A 23,556-nucleotide genomic window follows, 5' to 3' on the forward strand; every position below is an offset into this window, starting at 1 on the left:
CAGGAAACTCCCTGGATCTTAGATCAGACCTGTGGTCGATTCTCCAAAAGCAGGTACACAAACAAAGCACAGATCATGATAAATTCCCAAGCACTGATTAGGCAGGAATGTGTTGCTATCAGTCAGGATTTGGCCCAGAAGCTGATATCCAGCTGCCAGGGCAAAGGGCAGAAGTCTAGAAATATAAGAGTCAACACTGTAAATATTGAGTCTTTGCATAAACTGGATTTTATTTGTCAATAAAAGTGTAAAAACTTGTGACCTGTTTTATAGTTTGTACTTCAGTAACCTTAGAAACTTCTGACAAGAAGATCTAAACTCTTTAAGGATATGTTCACACACGTTTTTTGCTGCATATTTTGCAGCAGATTTTTATGCAAATTTTCAGCTGCGTCTAGCAGTACCAGTAAAGTGTATTAGAAACCAGAATTCTCTGTTCACACATGTTGCTTTTTGTTTGCTGCGTATTTTCCGCCTTGCTTGCGTTTTTGGAAAATAGAGCATCTCCCTTCTTTCAGCTAAATTTTTTTTCAGCGTTTTTGATGGCAAAATATGGGTTCTATTTTGTGATTAACCATCTTGTCTTGGTCACTGAGATGGTTGTTTGTATTGGGAGAGTTTAAATTAGTGATGTGTAAACATTAGCTGACCTACATGGGAGATTGAACAATACCTGTGGCCCAGTGAGGTGTGAAATTGAATAATGCCTGTGCAAATACAAACTCAATGCATTGCCAGTGTCTAAACTATTCCAGAACAATTCACCTCCTCCACTATGCCAAAACCAGAATATTTTTTCACAGAACTTTATGTACATAACTAAATAAAGACAGGACAGTGAAAAAAACGCAGGAAAACCTGCAGTTTTGACAGTTTTCCTGCCAGAGAAAAAGTTGTCAGCAGATTTAGCTGCAGAAAAAAACACAACTTGTGTGAACATAGCCTAAAGGTGCAAACCTTGTGAAAAACAAAATTTGTTTTAGTGAGGAGAAAATGTATCTCACGGAGGGCAGACAAAACAGGGTGTAGACACAAGGAGGAAAAGCACATTGATTACATTTTGAAATGGTGTTCTCAAATTGTTAAATTGCTTTAGCATGAAAATAAGCAAGTTTGCAATTGACTTGCTTTTTCTATCTGCTGTAATTCACCTGCAGTGACCGCTTTTATCTTTATAGTGTAGAGCTGGTTTCCATAGAACTAGGCCTCTAGTGCCCGGCTGAGAGTGCGCAGTAGTTACTTTCCTGGAGTAGGGTTAACTTGTAACATACCAGCCACCTCTTTCTAGCCCACTGACTTCTATACTGCAGTTATCTGCTCACTTGCCTCCCTCTTTTCCCTTTCATGTTCAGGAGGGAAAGTTATAAATCACCAGCCCAGAAGCTTTCACACTGGGTCTGCTAATCATGGTGCTTACTAAAAGCCCTGCTATCTCTGTGTGTAAAATAAATAAATAAAAAAAAAAATACAAGGGTAACAGTCCACACAGCAGAGCAAACAACTGAGCTGAATGTATTAGAATAGAACTTGTGCTGGATTTTATATTTCTAATATTACAGTTCTACTATTCATCAGAGCTTTCACTCGAAGAGAGCCCACCCTGCTAGAAATTAGGAAGTAAGGAAACTAGGGAGACTGTGTTCATCTCAACTGCTCAAGAGACAACTTTAAAGGGGTTCTCCAGGGAGATTACAATAATTTTTTTATGGCCATGCCTTCATAAACTATTAGGGTGACATGAATAATGCTGTGTCCCACTCTCACTACCTGTTATTCTGTTTGACACTGTAGTTGCTCCTCACTGCTCCCCCTCCCTTATGGGACATTGCATTGCCTGCTCCCTTCTAGTTGCAGCCTGCCCCTTGATACTATTTACTTGTATGCAGTCCGATATTGGGGGCATGCTGCTGCTACTAGCAGCCGGGAGCAGGCCACACTTGTCACACCAATATCGGACTGTATACAAGCAGATGGTATCGGGGCATGCTGCTGCTACTAGCAGGGAGGAGGCCATACCCCCTGATGTGTGACGTAACTTCCCATAAAGGAAGGGGAGCAGTGAGGAGCAGCTGCAGCGTCACACAGGATTACAGGTAGTGAGAGTGGGACACAGCACTATTAATGTTATCCTAATAGTTTATAAAGATATGGCCATTACAATATTTTTTTATCTCCCCGGAGTACTCCTTTTAAGTACTGTTTTAGAGCTGTGCTAAAAGCAAGAGAAGACAGCTGCCTCTTGGATACACATAGATCTCACCCAGCATGTAATACTTGGAGGAAAACTCCCACAATAGAAATATGTGAAACTTGTATAAGGCTGCAAACTGCATTATTTTTTTTAGCATGGGTCACCTATACTTCATGCATTTTAATATTTTTAGACTTCAACTGTTTTGCAGAATACCATAGGTATAATTAGCATAGGGAAATATCAATAGGCTCACAGAACCCCCCTAATAAAATGTTACGTTTATTTGATGTGTATTAGAAGCTGAAAATGCTACTTTAACGATGGCTAATTGTTATAGATAAAAAAATTTTTTTTTTAGAACCAATCCAAATACTCTGGAGTATGGGTGGTAGATAGCACACATTGGGACCTACGTATTATAAATGATAGGTAAAGTATTTGTATGTAGATAAATAACCCTATTGTACCCTTAAGCTGAGGATTGCATGGCCACCGAGGTTGGCACTGTAGGGTGTAAAACGTATATGGCTCCTCGTTGACTGTCCCTTATCAGCCCCATAGAGTCCCTGTGTTCATAATGTAATTCATTATTCTATCAGAATACACACCATAGATTTAAAGATTAAATATGAAAAAGTGGTGTCTTAAAGAGTAACCGTCAATTTTTATTGCATAAATCATTAGTATATATGAAAATAAGAAACTGTGATCTATCTTATCTATCTCCTTCTTTCTCCTCCTGGACTTTATCGTTCCTAAAATTCTCAATTCCTGGGTAAAATCTGTATTCAGTGAAGACATGTTTACATTGCTGGGATAGGGGATGAGAAGGGAGGAGTGAGAGGCAAAGCTTCTATATAGAACCTTATACAAACTTACTGTCATCTCCTTTATCAGGAATGGGAAAATTTGTCTTCACTGAATACAGATTGTCCAGTGTTCATTGTCCCATGAATTGAAGGGGATAGAAACCGTAGTACAAAGTTTATAATTTTCAAGTGTACTATTGATTTAGAAAATATAAATGACAGTTACTCTTTTAAAAAAAAAAAAAGTGACAAAAGGCGCCAATACAAGGTAAATAAGCACTCTGCCACAATAATACACCAGTGATTGCACTCTGCAACGGACCAATGACACCTGTGCTGGGAGACTTTAAGATAATGTGTTATAATCAATCCCCAAACAGACACCATCTAATTGTATCTGAGCCTTGTATGGGCCAATTCCATCATAACGTCCAAAGGACAGAACAATACACTCAGCTAAACCTGATTCATTGACTGTCCAGCCTTTCCTTGATTCCATCAAAAGATCCTCTATGAACCAGGTATATTAAAAGTTGATCTAGTAGTAAATTTATCGTCTATATGTTTTTCCACGTCCCTATTTTGGCCGCCTAGACTCTGATAAGTCTGATGACCACACTGGAAAGTGTGCTGGTAGGGTTATCCATTAGCCTTCTTAAAGGGGCATTTTCAGCTTTTAATGCATTTCAAATGTGTTCTGTGAGCTTACTGGGCAAGTAAGATGGGTCTGTTGTAATATTTGTACTCAGTTCTGATTGATTTTTTTTATTATTTTACAGGCAGTAACACTTGATCCCAATTTTCTTGATGCCTACATTAATTTGGGAAATGTCCTTAAAGAGGCTCGTATATTTGACAGGTAAAATGGTTCTTCCAGAAACTTGTAATTGACATTTTGGTGTTTCTCCTGTACATTTAGTGTAAGACTTGTAGAATTCCACTGTTGTTTTTTTCCTCCCTATAACATCTCAGTGCTTCTTGACACCTTCCTCATTTGTATCAGATCTAAAAATGTCAAAAGTTGTGTATTATGTAGGTCTTCTGTTCAGTATTTTACAAAACAAATATATAGTACAATCCAGCTACCAATGTTACAGTTCATTGGTTTGTTTATACATCTAACACCTCTGTATAGAGTGAGAGCTATTCTAACCTGACATCATAGGCAAAGTGACAATCACTTTAACAGTAATAAGGCTAGCAGGTCAAGTTTGCCAAGTGGGCAGGAATTTACCTTGAACTGCCCCACGCTTTACCTGTGCCAGCCATGTGGCCAAAAACCACACTGCTAAAGCACAGATGCTATAAATCTATCCGGGTAATTGTTGCCTTTCACCTTTTGCACTTGCATTCTTAGTAATCTTTACCAGTGGATACCAATAGACTTTCCCTTTTGTAAGTGAATATTTTGTCTTTCTCTTTGTCATTCAGAGCTGTGGCTGCATATTTACGAGCTCTTAGCCTCAGCCCAAATCATGCTGTGGTTCATGGAAATTTGGCTTGTGTTTACTATGAACAAGGGCTTATTGATCTTGCCATCGACACGTACCGAAGGGCTATAGAACTTCAACCTCACTTTCCTGATGCTTATTGTAATCTTGCCAATGCTCTCAAGGAAAAAGGCAGCGTAAGTAGAAACTCAAATATTACTTGGCGTTTCTCATTCATGAATCCGACATCTGAATATGTCCGATACTCTTTATAACTATATTTTTTAAAATAAGGTTGTCGATGCTGAAGAATGCTACAATACTGCTCTTCGCCTATGTCCGACTCATGCGGATTCTCTGAATAACTTGGCCAACATTAAGCGAGAACAAGGAAATATTGAGGAAGCTGTGCGTCTCTATCGGAAAGCTCTAGAGGTAGATTCTGGTCAAGTTGTTCAAAATGCTTAGTATTTTTCATTTTTTACAAAATTGATCTGTAAAATACATAATATTTTGCATTTTAGGTCTTTCCAGAGTTTGCAGCAGCTCATTCCAATCTGGCCAGTGTTCTGCAACAGCAAGGAAAGCTCCAAGAAGCTTTAATGCATTACAAGGAAGCCATTCGGTAATTCGGGCTTGCATGATATATTTTGGTGAAGACTTTTTTTTTTTTTGCCTCGGTGCTCAAGCTTTCTTTTGTTTTCAGAATCAGTCCAACATTTGCTGATGCTTATTCAAACATGGGTAACACATTGAAGGAGATGCAGGACGTCCAAGGAGCACTGCAGTGCTATACCAGAGCTATCCAGATCAATCCAGCATTTGCTGATGCACACAGTAATCTTGCATCCATTCATAAGGTTAGAAAATGTTAAGTCAGTGCTTAAAATATCTACATTCTTAAAAGCATTTGGAGAGGGACTGTGGTTTATTACTTCTAAATGTCATTCTTGCCCCTTAGGATTCTGGTAACATACCTGAAGCAATAGCTTCATACAGGACTGCTTTGAAGCTAAAACCGGATTTTCCAGATGCATATTGCAACTTGGCACACTGTCTTCAGGTAAGAGAACATTTTTTTTTCCACTTAAGGTAAAAGGTTACAGTATTTTTTTCTTCCAGATTAGTGTTTAAAGGGACGCTGTCAGTCGATTCATGCTGCCAAACCACAGGCAGTAGGAATCACAGCCAGGCTGGAGTCATGCTTGTAAAAGTGTAAGCACTTGAAATAACATTGATCTCCTTTTAATATCAATTAAAAAATGTCCATGAATGTGTGGCCACCTCTTTATTACAGTTATTCGGGACCAAAATCAGTCCGTTGACCAGATTAATGGCGGTGCTAGTGGCTGGACCACCTTTGATGACATTTAATTTTTTTGAATTGTTGAACATCATTTAATATTTTGAATTGTTGATTTTTTTGTTTCTAATTGCATCTTTTAAGGCTTTTTATTACGTGTTTTTTCATTTTTACAGATTGTCTGTGATTGGACGGACTATGATGAGAGGATGAAGAAACTTGTTAGTATTGTTGCAGATCAGCTGGACAAGAACAGACTTCCGTCTGTACATCCGCACCATAGTATGCTGTATCCATTGTCTCACGGTTTTAGGAAAGCTATTGCCGAAAGGCATGGAAACCTGTGTTTAGACAAGGTAGCAGTGGCATTTATTTTTTTTGGCGGTATTGCACAACTAAAGCAAGAAAATTAATGTGGTATACTTAACTATGGATATATGTTAAATCTGTTAATGATTTATGCAATGTCTTGCAGATCAACGTTCTTCACAAGCCACTCTATGAACATCCCAAGGATTTGAAGGCCAGTGATGGCCGACTAAGGGTGGGTTATGTCAGCTCCGATTTTGGAAATCACCCCACCTCTCACTTGATGCAGTCGATTCCTGGCATGCATAACTCTGATAAATTTGAGGTAAGAAGTATACATTTCTGTTCATACATTTAGTGTTAGTGCAACACAATGTGAGATACATATGTGGCTTTCTTTAGTAAAGCAGAGCGACATTATAGTAACTGCCTTGTGTTTTCCCAGGTCTTCTGTTATGCTCTTAGTCCTGATGATGGTACCAATTTCCGTGTGAAAGTTATGGCAGAAGCAAACCACTTTGTTGACTTGTCCCAGGTGGGAAATCTTGCTGCCCTTGTTCATGTGTGTCACGTGTATCATTTTTTTTTTCTCCATAGGATTTGGATTATCCTTTAAAATCTAAATTTGTATTTTCTAGATTCCTTGTAATGGGAAAGCAGCTGATCGTATAAATCAGGATGGAGTCCATATTTTAATTAACATGAATGGCTACACCAAAGGAGCACGAAATGAGCTATTTGCACTAAAAGCAGCCCCAATTCAGGTGTGTAAGGAGATTAGTGCACAGTCTTATTTTATATATGTCTAAAATAGGATCTTTAGTTTTAGAATAATGTAATTTTGTGATTACGCATGATCATTGTATCAGTGGCATTGTCCTTGATGTTACTGAATTTTGATATAGTTGAAATATACCCTATCGTTTTAGTTCTGTGCAAAGATACCTGTTTTTGAGGATTAATATACATTGTTACTGTGATTTGTAAATGTAATAAAGGTAGGAGCAGCAGTATTACTTGTTTCTATTGGTTAGTCATTTGAGTTGCTTTGATTTAAGGCTATGTGGCTGGGATATCCTGGAACGAGTGGGGCACCATTCATGGATTACATTATTACCGACAAGGAGACATCTCCAACTGATGTTGCTGAACAGTACTCTGAGAAAATGGCATATATGCCCAACACTTTTTTTATTGGAGATCATGCCAATATGTTCCCCCATTTAAAGGTACAATATTTATGCAGCATACACTATTAAACTATACGCCAACATTGTTTTGTGATACTTTTCGTCAGTATCTGAAAAACAAATATTAATTTGTGCTAATTTCTTGGAATAATTTTTGTTAACAGTGTTGCTATCTAGTTTTTGACATTGATCAACAAACCTACTACAATAGCTCAGCCCTTTTATTAATATCCCAGATCACTTTAGTAATGCAATGTTGATTAAAGAAGCACTTCTCCTCCCATCAAAGTTCTAACAATATATTAAGAGGTTAAAATGTTCATGGGAGAAGTGCTTCTTTAAGGTCCTGATCTGGAACAATATGGTTACAAAAGCTGTCTCCAGCAAGAGTTGTTCAACTTTACAGACTTCTTTACTTACACTTCTTATGTGTTACAGAAAAAGGCAGTGATAGACTTCAAATCCAATGGCCATATCTACGACAACAGAATAGTTCTAAATGGGATCGAGTTAAAAGCATTTCTAGAAACTCTCCCTGATGTCAAAATTGTAAAGGTAAGATCACATTTAATTTGTGCTTCATATTCCCTCCCCTTCTTCCAACATTGCCTCTTGAGTTTTACTGACCCATTTATTGTGGCTTATTGAATGAAACACAAAGGATTTTTTTTTCTCCTTGCTGCTGAAAGGAGAGCAGGCGTTGGTGGAGACTGTGGCAGTTCTTTTTTTTTTTTCCACTAATCTTCAAGGAGTGCATGAAGATGATCATCAAAACTATGTTTTTGGATTATTTACCATGAAATGAAATCTGTCAGTGTGGTCAAGCCGTCTAAATGAACATGTAGGTCACAGGAAGCTTAATAAAATGATACCTTGATATCTGTGATCCGATGTCTTATTCCAGAGAAATCCACGTTTTTCTTAATTTGTAAATGAGCTGTTAAGATCTATGGGACGGACACTGATCTGCTTTTAGAGCTTGTTATAAAATGAAAGGGACGTTACCAGTATGAGACCTCTAATGACTGACAGCCCACTCTCCTGATCTACATGTCTCACACTGGTAACTCCACCTTTTATTTGCAATAAGTTCTGGAGGCTGATTCTCAAGGAGATCTATGTCCGGCCCATAGGTCTTAACAGTTCATTTACCGTATTTTGCTGACAGTAAGATGCGCATCGGACTGTAAGATGCTCCCCAAATTTTGGGGAGGAAAATAGGGGAAAAAAGGATTTTTAATGGGAGTCCATTTTATAGTCATAATCTCTTTAGCTTACCTAAGGGGTAGAAGGGGGCATGGGGTCACAGGAGGCAGGGAAGGAAGCCTGTGGCGGCGACAGAAGTGGGGTGATACTGCAGGCCCTGGCTGAGGGAGACTGTGTCCCGGGCTGCTAGGAGGGGTGTCGGCGGTGAAGTAGAGCAGAGTGCATTGATTTTTCAGTGGTGGGCTTCAGGAAGATGGCCACCGGAGGCGTCGCTTCCAACGGCCGATTTCCTGAAGCCCACCGCTGGGAAATCAATGCACTGAGCGGCGACACTTCTCCTGCCTCATCGCAAACACCCCTCCCTCCAGCCTAGGACCCGCAGCCTCGCACCGCTGGTACACCCCCCCCTCCTCCCAGCCAGGGCCCACACCATCGCTGCCAGCTTCTTGCGGCAGGGACCCTGCCTCCTGTGACCCCGCTTCAATGCTACCTTTCCTCTTTCCCGGTAAGCTACATTCGGACTATAAGACGTACCCCCATTTTCCTCCCAAATTTCTTTGGGAAAAAGTGCACCTTACAGTCTGAAAAATAAAGTACATATTCGGATAAAACATGGATTTCCCTGGAAAAAAATATCGCATTGCAGGTATCAAGGTATTGTTTTATTCAACTTCCGATGACCTGTATGCCCATATAGGCTGCTTAGGAGGGTTGATCCCCTTTAAGCCGGCCATCTCTCCCATACACATGAACAGCCAAGGGCTCCTGCCTTCTCTATGAGAAAAGTAGTCTCAAGACATTTCTGGCTATGGCTAATCTGGTAAATAGTCGGGAGATCCAGCTCAGCGCAGTAACACATCTTCAGCTTTATTGGTGCATTGTTAAAATAACTTCACATGCATCTGTAGTCCATAAATTAGAACATCAATGCGTTTCTGGTGTGCTCTGCACTCTTACTGATGATGTGACTCATCTACAGGAGAATGAAGTTAGTCATTTTGAAATCTGACCTGCCCAATTGACATCTCTTCTGATGATCAGTTGTCTGGGGCCTTAATACACATTAGATTCGCCCGGGCATGTTGATATTGGCATTATTCTAATTTTTATGGGGACGTTTAGCCTTTTTCCAGCTTTCCTTCCTGTGCACAATTGATGATTTTTATTCTTTACCTTTTGCAGATGAAAGGCCCAGAGAGTGGAGACAGCGTGGATAGTAACTCTGCATTAACCATGCCAGTCATCCCCATGAACACCATTGCAGAAGCAGTCATCGAAATGATCAACAGAGGACAAATCCAGATAACCATTAATGGATTTAATATTAGCAACGGCCTGGCTACAACACAGGTGAGTGCACCTAAGTGGTCTGTGCCTTATTGGAAAGGTAGAACAATGATGAGTAAAACATTTCTTTGAGTGTTACACTCTGAAGACTATTTCACTTCCTCCCAGATTAATAATAAAGCGGCTACCGGTGAAGAGGTTCCTCGTACTATCATTGTTACCACACGCTCGCAGTACGGCCTGCCAGAAGATGCTGTAGTGTACTGCAACTTTAACCAGCTATACAAGATTGACCCTCCCACGCTGCAGATGTGGGCAAATGTAAGTAGCAAGAATAGTGATAGTGTGAGGAGACTAAAAGCAGTACATGGACATGATCCCTGTAGGCTGCAAGATACATTAGGACCGATTTCAAATACCAATTATATATTCCTATGAATACTACAATTGGTGCTGATCGTGGATATGTATTTCATAAGTATGTTTTCTTTTTTGTTTCGTTTGTAAATGAAATGTGGCAGCTCTTTGATAGAAGAAAAAAAAGTATTCCTAATCTTCCATTGCAGATTCTAAAGAGAGTTCCAAACAGTGTTCTGTGGCTGTTACGGTTCCCTGCGGTAGGAGAGCCGAACATCCAGCAATATGCCCAAAACATGGGGCTGCCACAGTCCAGGATAATTTTCTCTCCAGTTGCACCTAAAGAAGAACATGTCCGAAGAGGGCAGTTGGCAGATGTGTGTTTAGATACACCATTGTGCAATGGGCACACCACTGGAATGGATGTCCTGTGGGCAGGGACGCCAATGGTCACCATGCCAGGTAAAAGACTATTTCACTAAAGCTTTGTGATGTTTCTTTGTCTTAGATCTTTCACAAGATAATATTTATTGGTCTGTTAGTGGAAATCTAGCCACTATTTTTACTGCGCAGGCACTTCAGTCAGCGGAGGGTTACTTTAACTTACAACAACTCATGTTAATGTGAGGTTGGACTTATATGTATGTGTCTGTTGTAGGTGACACGCTTGCATCTCGTGTTGCCGCTTCACAGCTCACCTGTCTTGGATGTCCAGAATTAATTGCTAAAAGCAGACAAGAATATGAAGATACCGCTGTGAAATTGGGCGTTGACCTAGAATTGTAAGTAATATGGATGAGCGCAAGATGAAAGTGTTGTTTCATGTGGACTCGCTTACTTTCAGTGGTACAAAGGTGTTTTTGTATAGACATATTCACAGATAGAGAGAGAGAGAGAGATATATATATATATATATATATATATATATATATATATATATATATATATAGCTATTTTTTTAACCAACGTTTAAAAAAACATTTGTGCAGTGAACAATGAGTTGCTTTTGCTAGTTATATCGAGTGGCAATCTTATTCCACATGTTCATTTTAAAGCACCCAGATTCTTATTGAACCCAACTTCTGTCACCATAACTTTATGATCAGTATAAGGTCCAGACCAATAGAGTAACGAAAGGACTCAGCATTTTGCCTTTAAGAATAAGACAAGAATGCAGACTGTGCTTAAATTGTGATTTAAAGGGAATCTGTCAATGATCCACTCCCTCCCCCACTAAAACTGTGTAAAATAATGTTGCTGTCTGTAAGATGTCATTCACACCTATTTAATTTATATGCAAGGAAATGCAGATACTTGGGAAATTATTTTACACTCCCAGAGCATTTAAGCCTCATTTCCATGTAAATTAAAAAAGAAACTTTCAAGTCAAGGACCATCAGATTGTATAAGTAAAGTTGTGGATGATATTCTCTTTCAGAGAGCAGCATGACCCATATAAACAGTTTGGTGTAGGGGACAGATTCCTTGAACAGGCTAGAAAGGGGGGGGGGGGGGGTATTCATGCACTTTGATCTAACGTGAATCCTTAAAGGAGATGTCTGGTCCAAAATGATAAGTCTGCAGTCACTCTCTGTGACTGCAGGCTCTTCAATCCCTCAGCGCATGCACTGTGCCCTGTGAGGATTCGCCGGTTTCTGAGCGGGTATCGGAAGTGATGTATGCGATATCCAGACTACTGGGCGCGGCCTTGCTCCATAGAAATGGATTGAGTGGGGGTGCTGCCGTTACCTGCTCAGAAACCAGAGTGACTGCAGACTTTTCATATTACACCTGACAACCCCAGGCCTGCAATATCAAATTGGTGGGAGTCCAACTCCTGGCACCCTCACAGATCAGTTTATTAAAAGTGCCTCGGCATGCCTTGTTTACCAGGTAGTGCACCGTATAATTTGTATTGGCTGTATCTGGTATAGCACATAGGTCACACAAGCATACCACTCAATCTGTTCGGCGACGCCTTTACAATTTCAAGCCATTATAGAACATTTAAAATACAATAGATATCTAACATCGTGTTTTGTTTTGTTTTTGTGCAGCCTGAAAAAGATCCGTGCAAAAGTGTGGAAACAAAGGATATCTAGTCCCCTCTTCAATACCAAACAGTACACTATGGATTTGGAGAGATTATACTTGCAAATGTGGGAGCATTTTTCAGCTGGTAATAAACCTGATCATTTCATCAAGCCGGTGGAAGTCACAGAATCTGCGTAACCGATGTTTCCACAGTGAGGTCACCGTACTGGGAAGACGCGTCATTCAGTTGTTGTTTTTTTTTTTTTTTTCCTTTTGTTTCTCTTGCTAAACTTACAGGGAATCTTGCAAATCAGCCATCCAGTTACAGCTTCACAGGCACACATTTGTTCTTGAGAAAATTTTTAGTTTTGTCTTGCGATATGCATATTCCAAATTTTGGGCTTTTAAACATGAGTTTGTGTGTCTGCTAGCTCGAAACATTACTCTCAGCTTGAATCTTGTAGCTAACTGTGCAGGTTGAAAGTTAAAAACAAATCACAAAGCATCATTAATGGTGTTCTAGTCCTTTTTTATAGGTTTTATAAACCACTTGTAGCCTTTTAACGTCTGGCATTTTGTTTACAAGCAGGCCTGTTTGTGTGCGCTTTGGTATAAATGATGTCTCCCTTCAGTTATGTGCTTGATTTGGCATTTCCTCAGCCTGTCCTCACAGTATCCTGTGTTATCCCATTTCATGAATTCTACGAATGGAAAGTGCACAGCCAAAATGAACTGCGCTGCCGTCCCTTGGAGGATTGTAAAGCACACATATTGCAAATTCTGATGGTGTCCCATGTATTTAATGGACTAAATGCGATATATTCGGTGTATTTACTTGTACTTGCACGCAGTGGACTCCTTAAAGTGTCTCATACAGAATCCTGATTGGAAAATGTTTCATTCATTGACGTTGTATGGATGTAACTCCTTGGTTGTGTGGAAAATAAGCATGTGCCGCAGCAGATTAGATAAGTTAATGCGATTCTGCACCTTGCCTATTTGATTTAATAAACTCAGTTGGCTTTTCAGCTGTAAAATCGACTCTTTATTCATAAGTATGAATTGTATTTTTTTTTATGTTCAGCAAATGTTAAGAGGAGGTTTTCATATTTTAATGTCTAGCCAAGAAAATGAAAAAAATGTTTTCCTTTACTCTGTCCCCTCATTGGGGGACACAGGACCATGGGTGTTATACTGCTGTCCAATAGGAGGCGACACTATACATAATCTGAAAAAGATTAACCGTGGCTCCTCCTCTGTAGTATACACCCCTGGACGGCGACAGCCTTCTCCAGTTTTTGCTTAATGTCGCATAGGAGGCACACCTAAAACTTTTACTCCGTTTTCTCCGCTGGGATTACAGATGAAGAAAAGTGGGTCTCCTGCAAGACTCCCGGCATGGCTCCTTCATGGCATGGCGTTGCATGGATTTATATTGTGTGACCAAGTTGTCAAGCACTTTCCAAGTGATGCTAAAATCGCTTGGAAAGCGCTTGACAACCCGCATGCGAAATCGCATGTGTAAAACCTGTGACAAACGCTTGTCCCTGGCTGAAAAAACACATGTAAAATCCAGATGCGTTTTTTCTGCCAGGGAGTTGCAGAAACGCTCAGGAAAAATCCGGAGCATTTCTGCGTCGTGGGCACAAAGCCTAATACTACAATATGGGGACCTGGATGAGGACATTACTACAAATTAAAGCATGAAAAAATATTTTGCCACAAAATGCTCTTTTAGATATAAACTAAACAAAAAAAAGTGCACATTTATCTATAACAACCCAAGCTATAAAACTGTACTATGACCCATACAATGCATGCCATTTAAAAAAATAAATGCCCAAAATGTTAAAAAAAATATATATATATCTATCAAAAGGAATATAGAAAAAAATTGTATAATTTAAAAATGTCACTGTCCTGAAAATAATGTGCCCCCCTCTCCACCCGAATTCAAATTTTTTCTATGTGCGGCCTATATACCCAGCTGAGTTTGATAACTGTGGTCTAAAACATCTGGATAAGCAAAGTTAAGGAAATTTTTTTTTTCAAAAATGTAAATAAGAAAAACAACTTAAAGTGGCGTGCAACATAGAAAATAAAGAACAAATACTAAAGCCACTAACAAAGATAAAATAACTGAAGAAACGGCAATAAGTCGAGGCCATGCTGGGAAAAACAGGAATTTTGGTTACTCGCCGTAAAATCTCTGAGTCTTCATTGGAGGAGACAGGAAACCATGGGGTGTATGCTGCTGCCACTACGAGGCTGACACTATGCACAAAAAATTAGCTCCTCCCCAGCAGTGTACACCCCACCGATTGGCACCAAATTAATCAGTTAGTGAGAAAGCAGTAATAGAAGCAACACGTAACGAATAACAGAAGGAGCTACACAAAACCTAGAGGAACATGCACAAAAAAAACCCTACTGTAACGATTGAAAAAAAATTCAATACAGTAGTCAAACTTGGGAGGCTGCTGTGTCCCCCAATGAAGGCTCAGAGAAACAGATTTTACAGTGAGTAACCAAAAAATCCTGTTTTCTCTATCGCTTCATTGGGAGACACAGGAATCAATGGGATGTCCCAAAGCAGTCTTTAGGGAGGGAAACAGCACAAACTCCATTCAGGGCGGAGAACTTTCCACTACCGCTTGTAAGATTCTCCTACCTCGGCTGGCATCTGCCGAGGCATAGGTATGGACCCTGTAGAACTTTGAGAACGTGTGAATAGAAGACCATGCTTTGCAAAGCTGTAAGGTGGATGCTCGATGGCTAACTGCCCAGGAGGCACCCACCGCTTGGGTAGAGTGGGCCTTAATCCTTGGGGGAGGTGCTCTGTTGTTAACACAGTACACCTCCAAGATGGCCACCTGGATCGAGCGAGCAATTTTAGCCGTGGAAAATGGAAGGCCTCTTTGAGTACCCTTAGGGATTACAAAGAGAATTCGTCCTCCAGGAGGGGGTGGTCCTGGAAAGGTAAATGCGAATCACTCTGACCAGGTCCAACCTGTTCAGTGAACGCTCCAGAGGTTGAATTGGAGATGGACCGAAAGAGGGGAGGACGTTATCCTCATTGGGATGAAAGGTGGAGACTACATTGGCACGAAAGGAAGGAATAGCCCGCAACACCAACCTTGTCCTGGTGCAGAATAAGGATGGGTGAGCGACATCAGAGAGCTGCCATCTCTGAAACCCGCCTGATGGAAGTGATGGCCACGAGAAAAACCACCTTCCAAGATAGAAAAGGCAGAGAGACTTCTTGGAGCGGTTCAAAGGGGGACTCCTGAGAGCCTCCAGAACCAGGTTGAGGTCCCAGGGATCTATCGGGGAACGATATGGAGGAGCTGCATGAGCCACTCCTTGAAGAAAGGTTCTGACCTGAGAAAGTGGAGCTAAATTCTTGAGGAAGAGAATAGACCATGCAGAGACTTGGGCCTTCAGAGAGCTGAGAGCTAGACCTGCATCAAGCCCTGATTGAAGAAAGGCCAGAACAGAAGGGAGAGAGAAAACTGGTTTGAAAGCCAATAAAGAAAAGAGATGTTGAACATGAGCTCAAAAGGCCCAAGATATAAATAGAAAAATTCTTTAGTAATAAATAAGGTTACTTGGTGGCACAAAAACATGGGTGCCCAGGATACATAAAATACCTGAAAATATTACAACATTGGTTAAAATTACATAGCCTGAACCACCAAAAGAGAGAGCTGTACATGAGTAAACAACAAAAAATTGTATAGTACATGAAAAGGATTAGCATAGCCAGTCCAATGGGAAAAAAATGCCTGAAGATACGTATTGGCCATAGAAATTAGAATATACAACATTGAAGTATGTTAGATTTTTGCTGAGTGATGTGAACAAAGTAAAAATATGTGCACACTGCCAGACCACTGGGAAGTCGAGGTGAAGTGTGTAAAGTAATTAGAGGTCTATATATGTGTGATTGAGAATAGACCGTGACCAAGGAGCTCCGCACTAACACTAACTTGAGATCCAGGATGGGTTGAACTGACCTGTCCTTTGGAACTACAAAGAGGTTTGAATAGAAACCTGTAAAATGTTCCTGAGGTGGAACAGAAACAATGACGCCTGTTCAGAGGAGAGAGGCCAATGGCTGGTAAAAAACACGAAACCAGAGAGGGGTCCCTTGCGGGCTGGGATTCCAAAACAACGATCCCGGGGTCGCAAAATGAATTCTGTACGATTCCAACTCTGACCCAGGCATCCTCGACAGAGGTGAACCAAGCGTCCCTGAAGAGCAGGAGACGACTACCCACACCGGGAAACTCCTAGGGCGGCAGCGAGGAGTCATGTGGAGGAGAATAGGCTAGGTCTGCCCTGCCCCTGGAAGATCTGCCTTGCGCATTGCGGGGACGCCAGGAGGGTGTCAGTTTGAAGGAGTACCTTCTCCTTTCCTCTCGTGCCTGTGGCCTCTCCTGGCGGGAAGAATCTTCCACAGACAAAAAGCGCTGAAATTTACACTTGCCAAAGGTTTGGCCCAGGGCCGGCGTCAGCACCCGAGCAAGGGCCGGGGCCCTGAGCAGATGGCGGGGGCACTCACCGTCGGGTACCCCGGCGTGCCATGGGACGCGTGTGCGGTGCGGTGCCAGCCCCCGTTTGCTCAGGGCCCTGGCAGCTGGCACAATACTTACCTCTCCCTGTGCCTCCACAGCAGCTCCGGTCTCTTCTGCGGCTGCTGCACTGTGACGGCTTTACACCGCGCTCTCTCCTGAGCCGTCACAGCGCAGAGCGGGAACACGCCAGCGACGCTGAGGAGTCCGGAGCAGCGGCAGCAGGTGAGAAGTGAGGTGAGTATTTGATTATTTTTTTTTTTTTTATATGTATGGAGGCATGGGGCATTATATAGGGGGGGGGGGGGGGGTGATGACATCCTGCATGGGACATTATATTGGGGGGGGGAGAGGTGACATCCTGCATGGGGCATTATATTGGGGGGAGAGGTAACATCCTGCATGGGGCATTATATGGGGGGGGGGTATCCTGCATGGGGCATTATATAGCGGGGAGAGGTGACATCCTGGATGGGGCATTATAGGGGGGAGAGGTGACATCCTGCATGGGACATTATATGGGGGGGGGGGGGGAGAAGTGTCATCCTGCATGGGGCATTATAGGGGGGGGGTGACATCCTGCATGGGACATTATATGGGGGGGGAGAAGTGACATCCTGCATGGGGCATTATAGGGGGGGGGGGAGGTGACATCCTGCATGGGACATTATATGGGGGGGAGAAGTGACATCCTGCATGGGGCATTATAGGGGGGGGGGGGTACCTGTGTTGAGGAGAGCCATAAGATCAAATACTTAATTAACCTCAAGACATAAGAGATTGAGAGAAAATACCCACAAAGTGTATTATTTCACCTTACATAAGCTTGTTTAGATCAAAAGTTGGCTGCCATTTCCTGTTTCATCACACCATGCTCTGTTATGCAAGATGGCAACTGGACCTATGACTACATCCTGTTGTACAAGGAAGTTCTGGGAGGAAGCTGAATTCTATATAAGGACTACCCAATCACAGAGCGACACATCACTTGGAGACACCCACCCTGATGACCTCATGGATCACGCCCCCTGATGACCTCATGGATCACGCCCCCCGATGACCTCATGGATCAACCCACCCTGAGGACCCCATGGATCTGCCCATGGACTAACCAATCAATACATCTGGTTACTCACATTCTGGGGCTAAACGAGCCCATATACAGAGTTTATATAAATCTATGTTGGAGTTGAATAAAGGACACTTGGAGCTGTGCCATAGCTGATCAAGGAGAGCTTACATCCGACTGTGTGTCTGATGTTATTCTTTCTTGCATGCACTTGATCATATCCATTAGGCCAGGAGCAGGCAACTAGTAAACATATCAAAATATTCGCCCTAACATTTTTGGCTGCCCAACGTGGGGCCAGCAGAGGGAGAAGCCCTACACCCTTAGGACCGGCGAGTGGAACGGCAGACGCACTGAATACCCAGAGCCAGGAGACTGATCACCTCCATAACCAAACACGGTAAGTCTGCTGATTTTTATAATCTGTAGTCTTTTCCGGTGTTCCTCGGGGTATCCTGTGCAGATTGCCTCACTGTGTCCGGTTTTTGAGGTATCTGTAAGACGGCAGAAGGGTCTCTCCACTGCTGGCCATTTAATTGCGGAAGAACCGTCACGTGCTCAGTTGCCTGCTGCCTATTATGTGTCGTGTTGAGGGGAGATTGACTGGTATTAAAAGAGAGCAAGTGGGTTTTTGAGCGGTGTCTGGAGAAGTAAAGGATATTGTCTGTGGTACAGTTCACGTTTGTCGCCTGTGATACGATTTTCAGTTCTGGTGGAGAAAGTAGGGGTACTTAGCCTGGAGTGAGTGACTCGGCCTGGTACTGGCATGGATTCAAAGTGTCCAAATAATTGGTAAACCAATAATATTTCCAAAACATCAATTATTAACACGAATTTTTTTTACCAGGATGTATTGTAATAACCCAGTAAAACAGGAAGTGACAAAATAATTTTAAAATAAATATTTTATTATAGACATATTAAAATCAAGAATAAAACCGTAAAAAGAAAGGTACCAATCATAGGGAGACAGGAGAAGAAATATTAAAGTCTTTAGAAAAGTATGCATAAATTGCTGGTTGATTGTGAATACATACACCCAGCTTAAATAGTCTTATATCAAAACTTGTTGTACCATTAATAAAGTACCCATAATAAATTAGAAGGGTGTATATTTTAAATTTTTTGTTATATATATCAACATGGAGTATCAGAAATGAGTTATGCCACACATTGGACAGAATCAACAGAGCAGCAGTGCTGTAACATACTGGTGCTCGTGCACAAAGGCACATAGATCAGCACAATTCATTAATTACATGACCAGCACCTGCTGCCAAAGTGATCATTCCAGTGCACATAGAAACATATAGATCTCTCACTGCCGATAATAACTGATACTGAGTGGATACAATCATCACATAAGCATATACCAACAATAAAATGTATAGTGCTATTTCATACCAATATAGATGCTCCTGCTTCCTGCCAAGAGTGTGCAAAGCAGTCATCAAAGCAAAAGGTGGCTACTTTGAAGAACCTAGAATATAAGACATATTTTCAGTTGTTTCACACTTTTTTGTTAAGTATATAATTCCACATGTGTTAATTCATAGTTTTGATGCCTTCAGTGTGAATGTACAATTTTCAAAGTCATGAAAATACAGAAAAATCTTTAAAAGAGAAGGTGTGTCCAAACTTTTGGTCTGTACTGTATATATATATATATATTATATATATATATATATATATATGGAAATCAGACAGGGACCACGTGGCAGGACGGAGACCGATAGAAAGTGTGTGCTGCAGACTTAGTTTTCTTTTAGAATCTCATGTTTGAGTCATTCTCCCCCGTCTTATTGTTTGTTTTGTGTTTATCTTGGTCTATATAGCGAAACATGGAGAAATTAATGCAGTTTTGTCGTATTAGCACTAAGCCAAATTCAGATGGCAAGTTGGATCCGTGTGCATTAGTCGTGACTCGTGAAGGGAAAAGTCACGTTAAACAATGTAAAAAGGTTATGAAGTGTGGAATGCCAGAAGGGGGGAGGTTACAGCCCCTGGAGTGGAAGACTGTCTTAAAAGAGAGAAAAGGTACTTTAGAAGATAATGGATTGTTGTCTACTGCTAGGGCATGGGAAAGAGTCTCTGAAAGTTTGTATAGAGAAAATTGAGCAGAAGAGGAAAGGAAAAAGGACCGAGTTTTGAGTTATGTATATTACAAAAATGTATCCTGTGAGCGGCCACCGCCATATAATGGTGGTGGTGATGGTGGCACATTGCCATGTGCTGTTTCTGGTGGTGGCCATTTTGTGGATGGCACATGTGCTCTTTCTGGCGGCAGCCATTTTGTGGATGGCAAATGTGCTGTTTCTGGCGGCAGCCATTTTGTGGATGGCAAATGTGCTCCTTCTGGCGGCGGCCATTTTGTGGATGGCAAAAGTGCTCCTTCTGGCGGCAGCCATTTTGTGGATGGCAAATGTGCTCCTTCTGGCAGCAGCCATTTTGTGGATGGCAAATGTGCTCCTTCTGGCGGCAGCCATTTTGTGGATGGCAAAAGTGCTCTTTCTGGCGGTGGCCATTTTCTGGATGGCACATGTGCTGCATCCGGTGGCGGCCATCTTGGAACGTTGCCCCAGATCATACAAACTGAGCCATATCATCATGTAACTGACAGATCTGGCTTAATCGAGTGAGGCACAATCCAGGAATATACACACGACTTTTGGTGGTGAACATACTAGGCCAATGCTACACACCACAAGACCAGATCCTTTTTACCCAGTAATGACCAGTATTATACTCCTTCGGGAAGTGAACAGGCTTTACCCATGTTCCCTGTCACAACGGTGTCCAGTGGGCCACCGACCCTTTCACCTAACACTCCCATCGTGAGCCTAGCTATTCTCTCACCTGGATCATCCCCAGTACCGACCCTTTCCACTGTCACTTCCACTGGCAACTCAGCTGCACGTCCACATGAGTTACTTCAAGCAGCGACCTTTCCTCCCAACACTTCCGCTACAACAGCACTCTCACGCAGTCTACTTAACTCCATTCCCAGTACCTCACAGCCCCTCTCACAGCTGAGCGCTCACCTGTATGGAACGGTGGCCACTGAATCAAGGAGAGGGGCTCAATCTGGGGGGGGCACCAACATCATAGGAAGCACAAAGGGGAGGGAATGTTGGCAACCCATTTTTTTTTAAAAAGAACTTCCTGAGGGATCCTTGTTAGTGGTTATTGTTAATGCTGCCAACCCTCGGTTAGAGCACAACGGAGGTGTGGCTGGAGCTATAGTGGAAGCAGGAGGGGCGACTATTCAAACTGACAGTCGAATCATTGTTGAGTCGCGTGGTCATATAGCTGTTGGGGACATAGCGGTGACTAAATCTGGCAATCCTCCTTGTAGAATGATCATACACGCTGTGATCCCTACTTTTGACCCTATTCATCCAGATGTCAGTGCTCGACAACTACGCGCTGCAATAACTCGTATCTTAGAGTATGCGAATATTAGTGAGCAGATTGAGACCTTGACAATTCTTGCCATTGGTGTTGGCATCTTCGGGTTCCCTGTTCATGTGTGTGCAAGGGACATTGTTGGAATGGAATTATAATGAACAAGTGTTGCCCCCCAAGCATTTGCTGCCTCTCCGAAATCAGGTTAATTAGTAATGAGGACAGGACTGTTAAAGCTTTTAAGACTGCCTGCGTCACCTGGACTCCACCCCATGATATAGGAACTGCCCAAATAGAGACCCTCATTCCAGGACTGTTACCTCCTCCTGCTCCTCATACACAATTACACCTGTACTTCCAGTGCCATCTCTACTCCCACCTCAGGTGCCACCACCAACCGTGCCAATGCCCACGTCTGAGGAGCCCATCCTTTATATCAAGTGTACACCCCAGCGAGCTGCTATTCTGCTGAACCAACTCCCAGATCCAGAAAAACAGCCGATGCCTTTCTATAGAAGCATGCTTCAAATCCAAAGGAATTACTCAGCCATATGGCAAGATCTCATTTCTCTGGCAAATCTTAAAGCAGGCGATGCATATTGGCCTGCTATGGACACTGCATTTAATGATGCCTCACTTGTCAGTGACACCACAGGGGACTCTGGTGTTCAGTTCTGCCAACAACTTAAGCTCTGAGCTGTTAACGTGGAAACTGTACTGGAAAGTCCCATTGTGCCCAATCCACATACATTGTTGTCAGAAATACCATCAGATGCAAAACGTTTCACTGTCATCGATCTGGCCAATGCTTTCTTCAGCGTACCACTGCATCCAGAAGATTGGTACCTGTTTGCCTTCACTTACAGAGGATCACAATACACCTGGACAGTCTTACCACAAGGAGCACAGAACTCACCAAGTCATTTCTCTCAGGCTCTTGCCTCTTGTTTACGGCCGTGGAGAGAGACTAACCATGAAGTTGTCCATCTTCAGTAAGTGGATGATCTCCTACTATGTTGTCCAGATCAGGCGACAGCTGAAGAGTCGAGTCTAAGTCTTCTCATTCATCTTGCACAACAAAACTGCAAGGTGTCCCTCAACAAAATCCAGTGGTGTCAGCCCAAAGTTGTGTTTTTAGGCCACTGTCTCTCTCCAAACCTGAAACACTTAATGGGTGAAAGGAAACTTGCTATTGAGACCTTTCCTCTACCAAAAGGACCTAAGCAATTACAAGCTTTCTTAGGACTTATCACATATTGTCACCAATGGATTCCAGATGCCTCAAAGCTGATGCAACCGTTGTACGATGACCTAAAGACGTCAGCTTTTCCACTACGTCCCAAATCCGTGGAAGCCTTCTACACTCTTAAACAGGCCATACAGTCTGCACCAGCTCTTGGAATCCCAAATTATCAACTACCTTTTTACTTGTTTGTCAGTGAAGTAGCAGGACATGCTTCTGGAGTCCTAGCACAGAAACATGGGGGAAGAACAAGACCCATCGGCTATTACTCTGCCCGCCTGGACTCGGTGTCTCAAGTTTCCCCGACTTGCCTCAGAGCCGTTCATTCTGCACATATGCTTCTGGACAAAACTACTGATATCATCTTAGGACATCCGATTCTCTTAATGGCTCCACACGACATAAAAGCTATTCTTGATCAAATTTAACTTAAACAACATCTGTCGCTGCAGCGTCATATGAGACTCCAATGTTCCCTCTTGATTCCGGATAATGTCACTCTTGTCCGCTGCACCATCCTCAACCCGTCCACGCTACTTCCTCTTTCCAGGGGGGATGTGGATGATGATACTGATGCTCTGAGTGAAGATGCCTTTACACACTCAGAGGATCATGATTGTCTCGAACAGACGCAGGAAGAAGCTGCCTCCAAGAGAAATGTGTCTGAAGACCCACTCCCGCATGCTGACCTGACGTTCTTCACCGATGGTTCCAGATTTGCAGATGAAACAGGAAGATTCCATACGGGATATGCCGTGGTTACACATGACCAGGATTTATTTAGAAAAGAGAAAGCAGCGGTGTACGTGTCTCAAGACACCGAAGAAGGGCCTCAAAGCTGTCTTATGAAGTTTTATCCATATACATCAAGACAAGACACCAGATGATGAAAAGAAGTTGTGGCAAGAAGCAGGAGCTAAAAAGGATGAAGATGGAGTCTGGAGGAAGAACAAAAAGATCTGTCTACCTCGTAATCTGTACCCCTCGGTGACAGAATGGGCACACGGTATCACCCATAGAGGCAAGAATCAGATGAATGACTTGATTTGGAAGACTTATATGGCACATAGGATTTCTACTGTCACCCAAAAATATTGCAAGTCCTGCTTTGTGTGTGCAACATGCAATCCAGCACCGCCTCAGAAA

At 42.2% G+C, this 23,556-nt stretch overlaps 1 protein-coding gene across 3 annotated transcripts in view; it reads left to right on the forward strand.

The window, feature by feature from the left end:
• OGT (O-linked N-acetylglucosamine (GlcNAc) transferase) overlaps positions 1 to 13,156 on the forward strand; it is a 37,802-nt gene extending 24,646 nt beyond the window's left edge. For all 3 annotated transcript variants that reach the window (XM_073641008.1, XM_073641009.1, XM_073641010.1), the window contains 17 exons: positions 3,783 to 3,862; positions 4,435 to 4,630; positions 4,728 to 4,868; positions 4,958 to 5,058; positions 5,140 to 5,293; positions 5,395 to 5,496; positions 5,913 to 6,092; positions 6,212 to 6,370; positions 6,491 to 6,580; positions 6,684 to 6,809; positions 7,104 to 7,274; positions 7,674 to 7,790; positions 9,624 to 9,791; positions 9,897 to 10,049; positions 10,295 to 10,547; positions 10,744 to 10,867; positions 12,143 to 13,156. In XM_073641008.1, coding sequence (XP_073497109.1) covers positions 3,783 to 3,862; positions 4,435 to 4,630; positions 4,728 to 4,868; positions 4,958 to 5,058; positions 5,140 to 5,293; positions 5,395 to 5,496; positions 5,913 to 6,092; positions 6,212 to 6,370; positions 6,491 to 6,580; positions 6,684 to 6,809; positions 7,104 to 7,274; positions 7,674 to 7,790; positions 9,624 to 9,791; positions 9,897 to 10,049; positions 10,295 to 10,547; positions 10,744 to 10,867; positions 12,143 to 12,317 — 2,490 coding nt within the window. In that variant the 3' untranslated portion in view covers positions 12,318 to 13,156. The remainder of the gene's footprint in view (positions 1 to 3,782; positions 3,863 to 4,434; positions 4,631 to 4,727; positions 4,869 to 4,957; positions 5,059 to 5,139; positions 5,294 to 5,394; positions 5,497 to 5,912; positions 6,093 to 6,211; positions 6,371 to 6,490; positions 6,581 to 6,683; positions 6,810 to 7,103; positions 7,275 to 7,673; positions 7,791 to 9,623; positions 9,792 to 9,896; positions 10,050 to 10,294; positions 10,548 to 10,743; positions 10,868 to 12,142) is intronic.
• The last annotated feature ends 10,400 nt before the right edge of the window (positions 13,157 to 23,556 follow it).

Source organism: Phyllobates terribilis, unplaced genomic scaffold (genome assembly GCF_046119375.1).
Source record: "Phyllobates terribilis strain yellow unplaced genomic scaffold, ASM4611937v1 Scaffold_7__3_contigs__length_470593459, whole genome shotgun sequence".
NCBI classification, from domain to species: Eukaryota; Metazoa; Chordata; class Amphibia; order Anura; family Dendrobatidae; genus Phyllobates; species Phyllobates terribilis.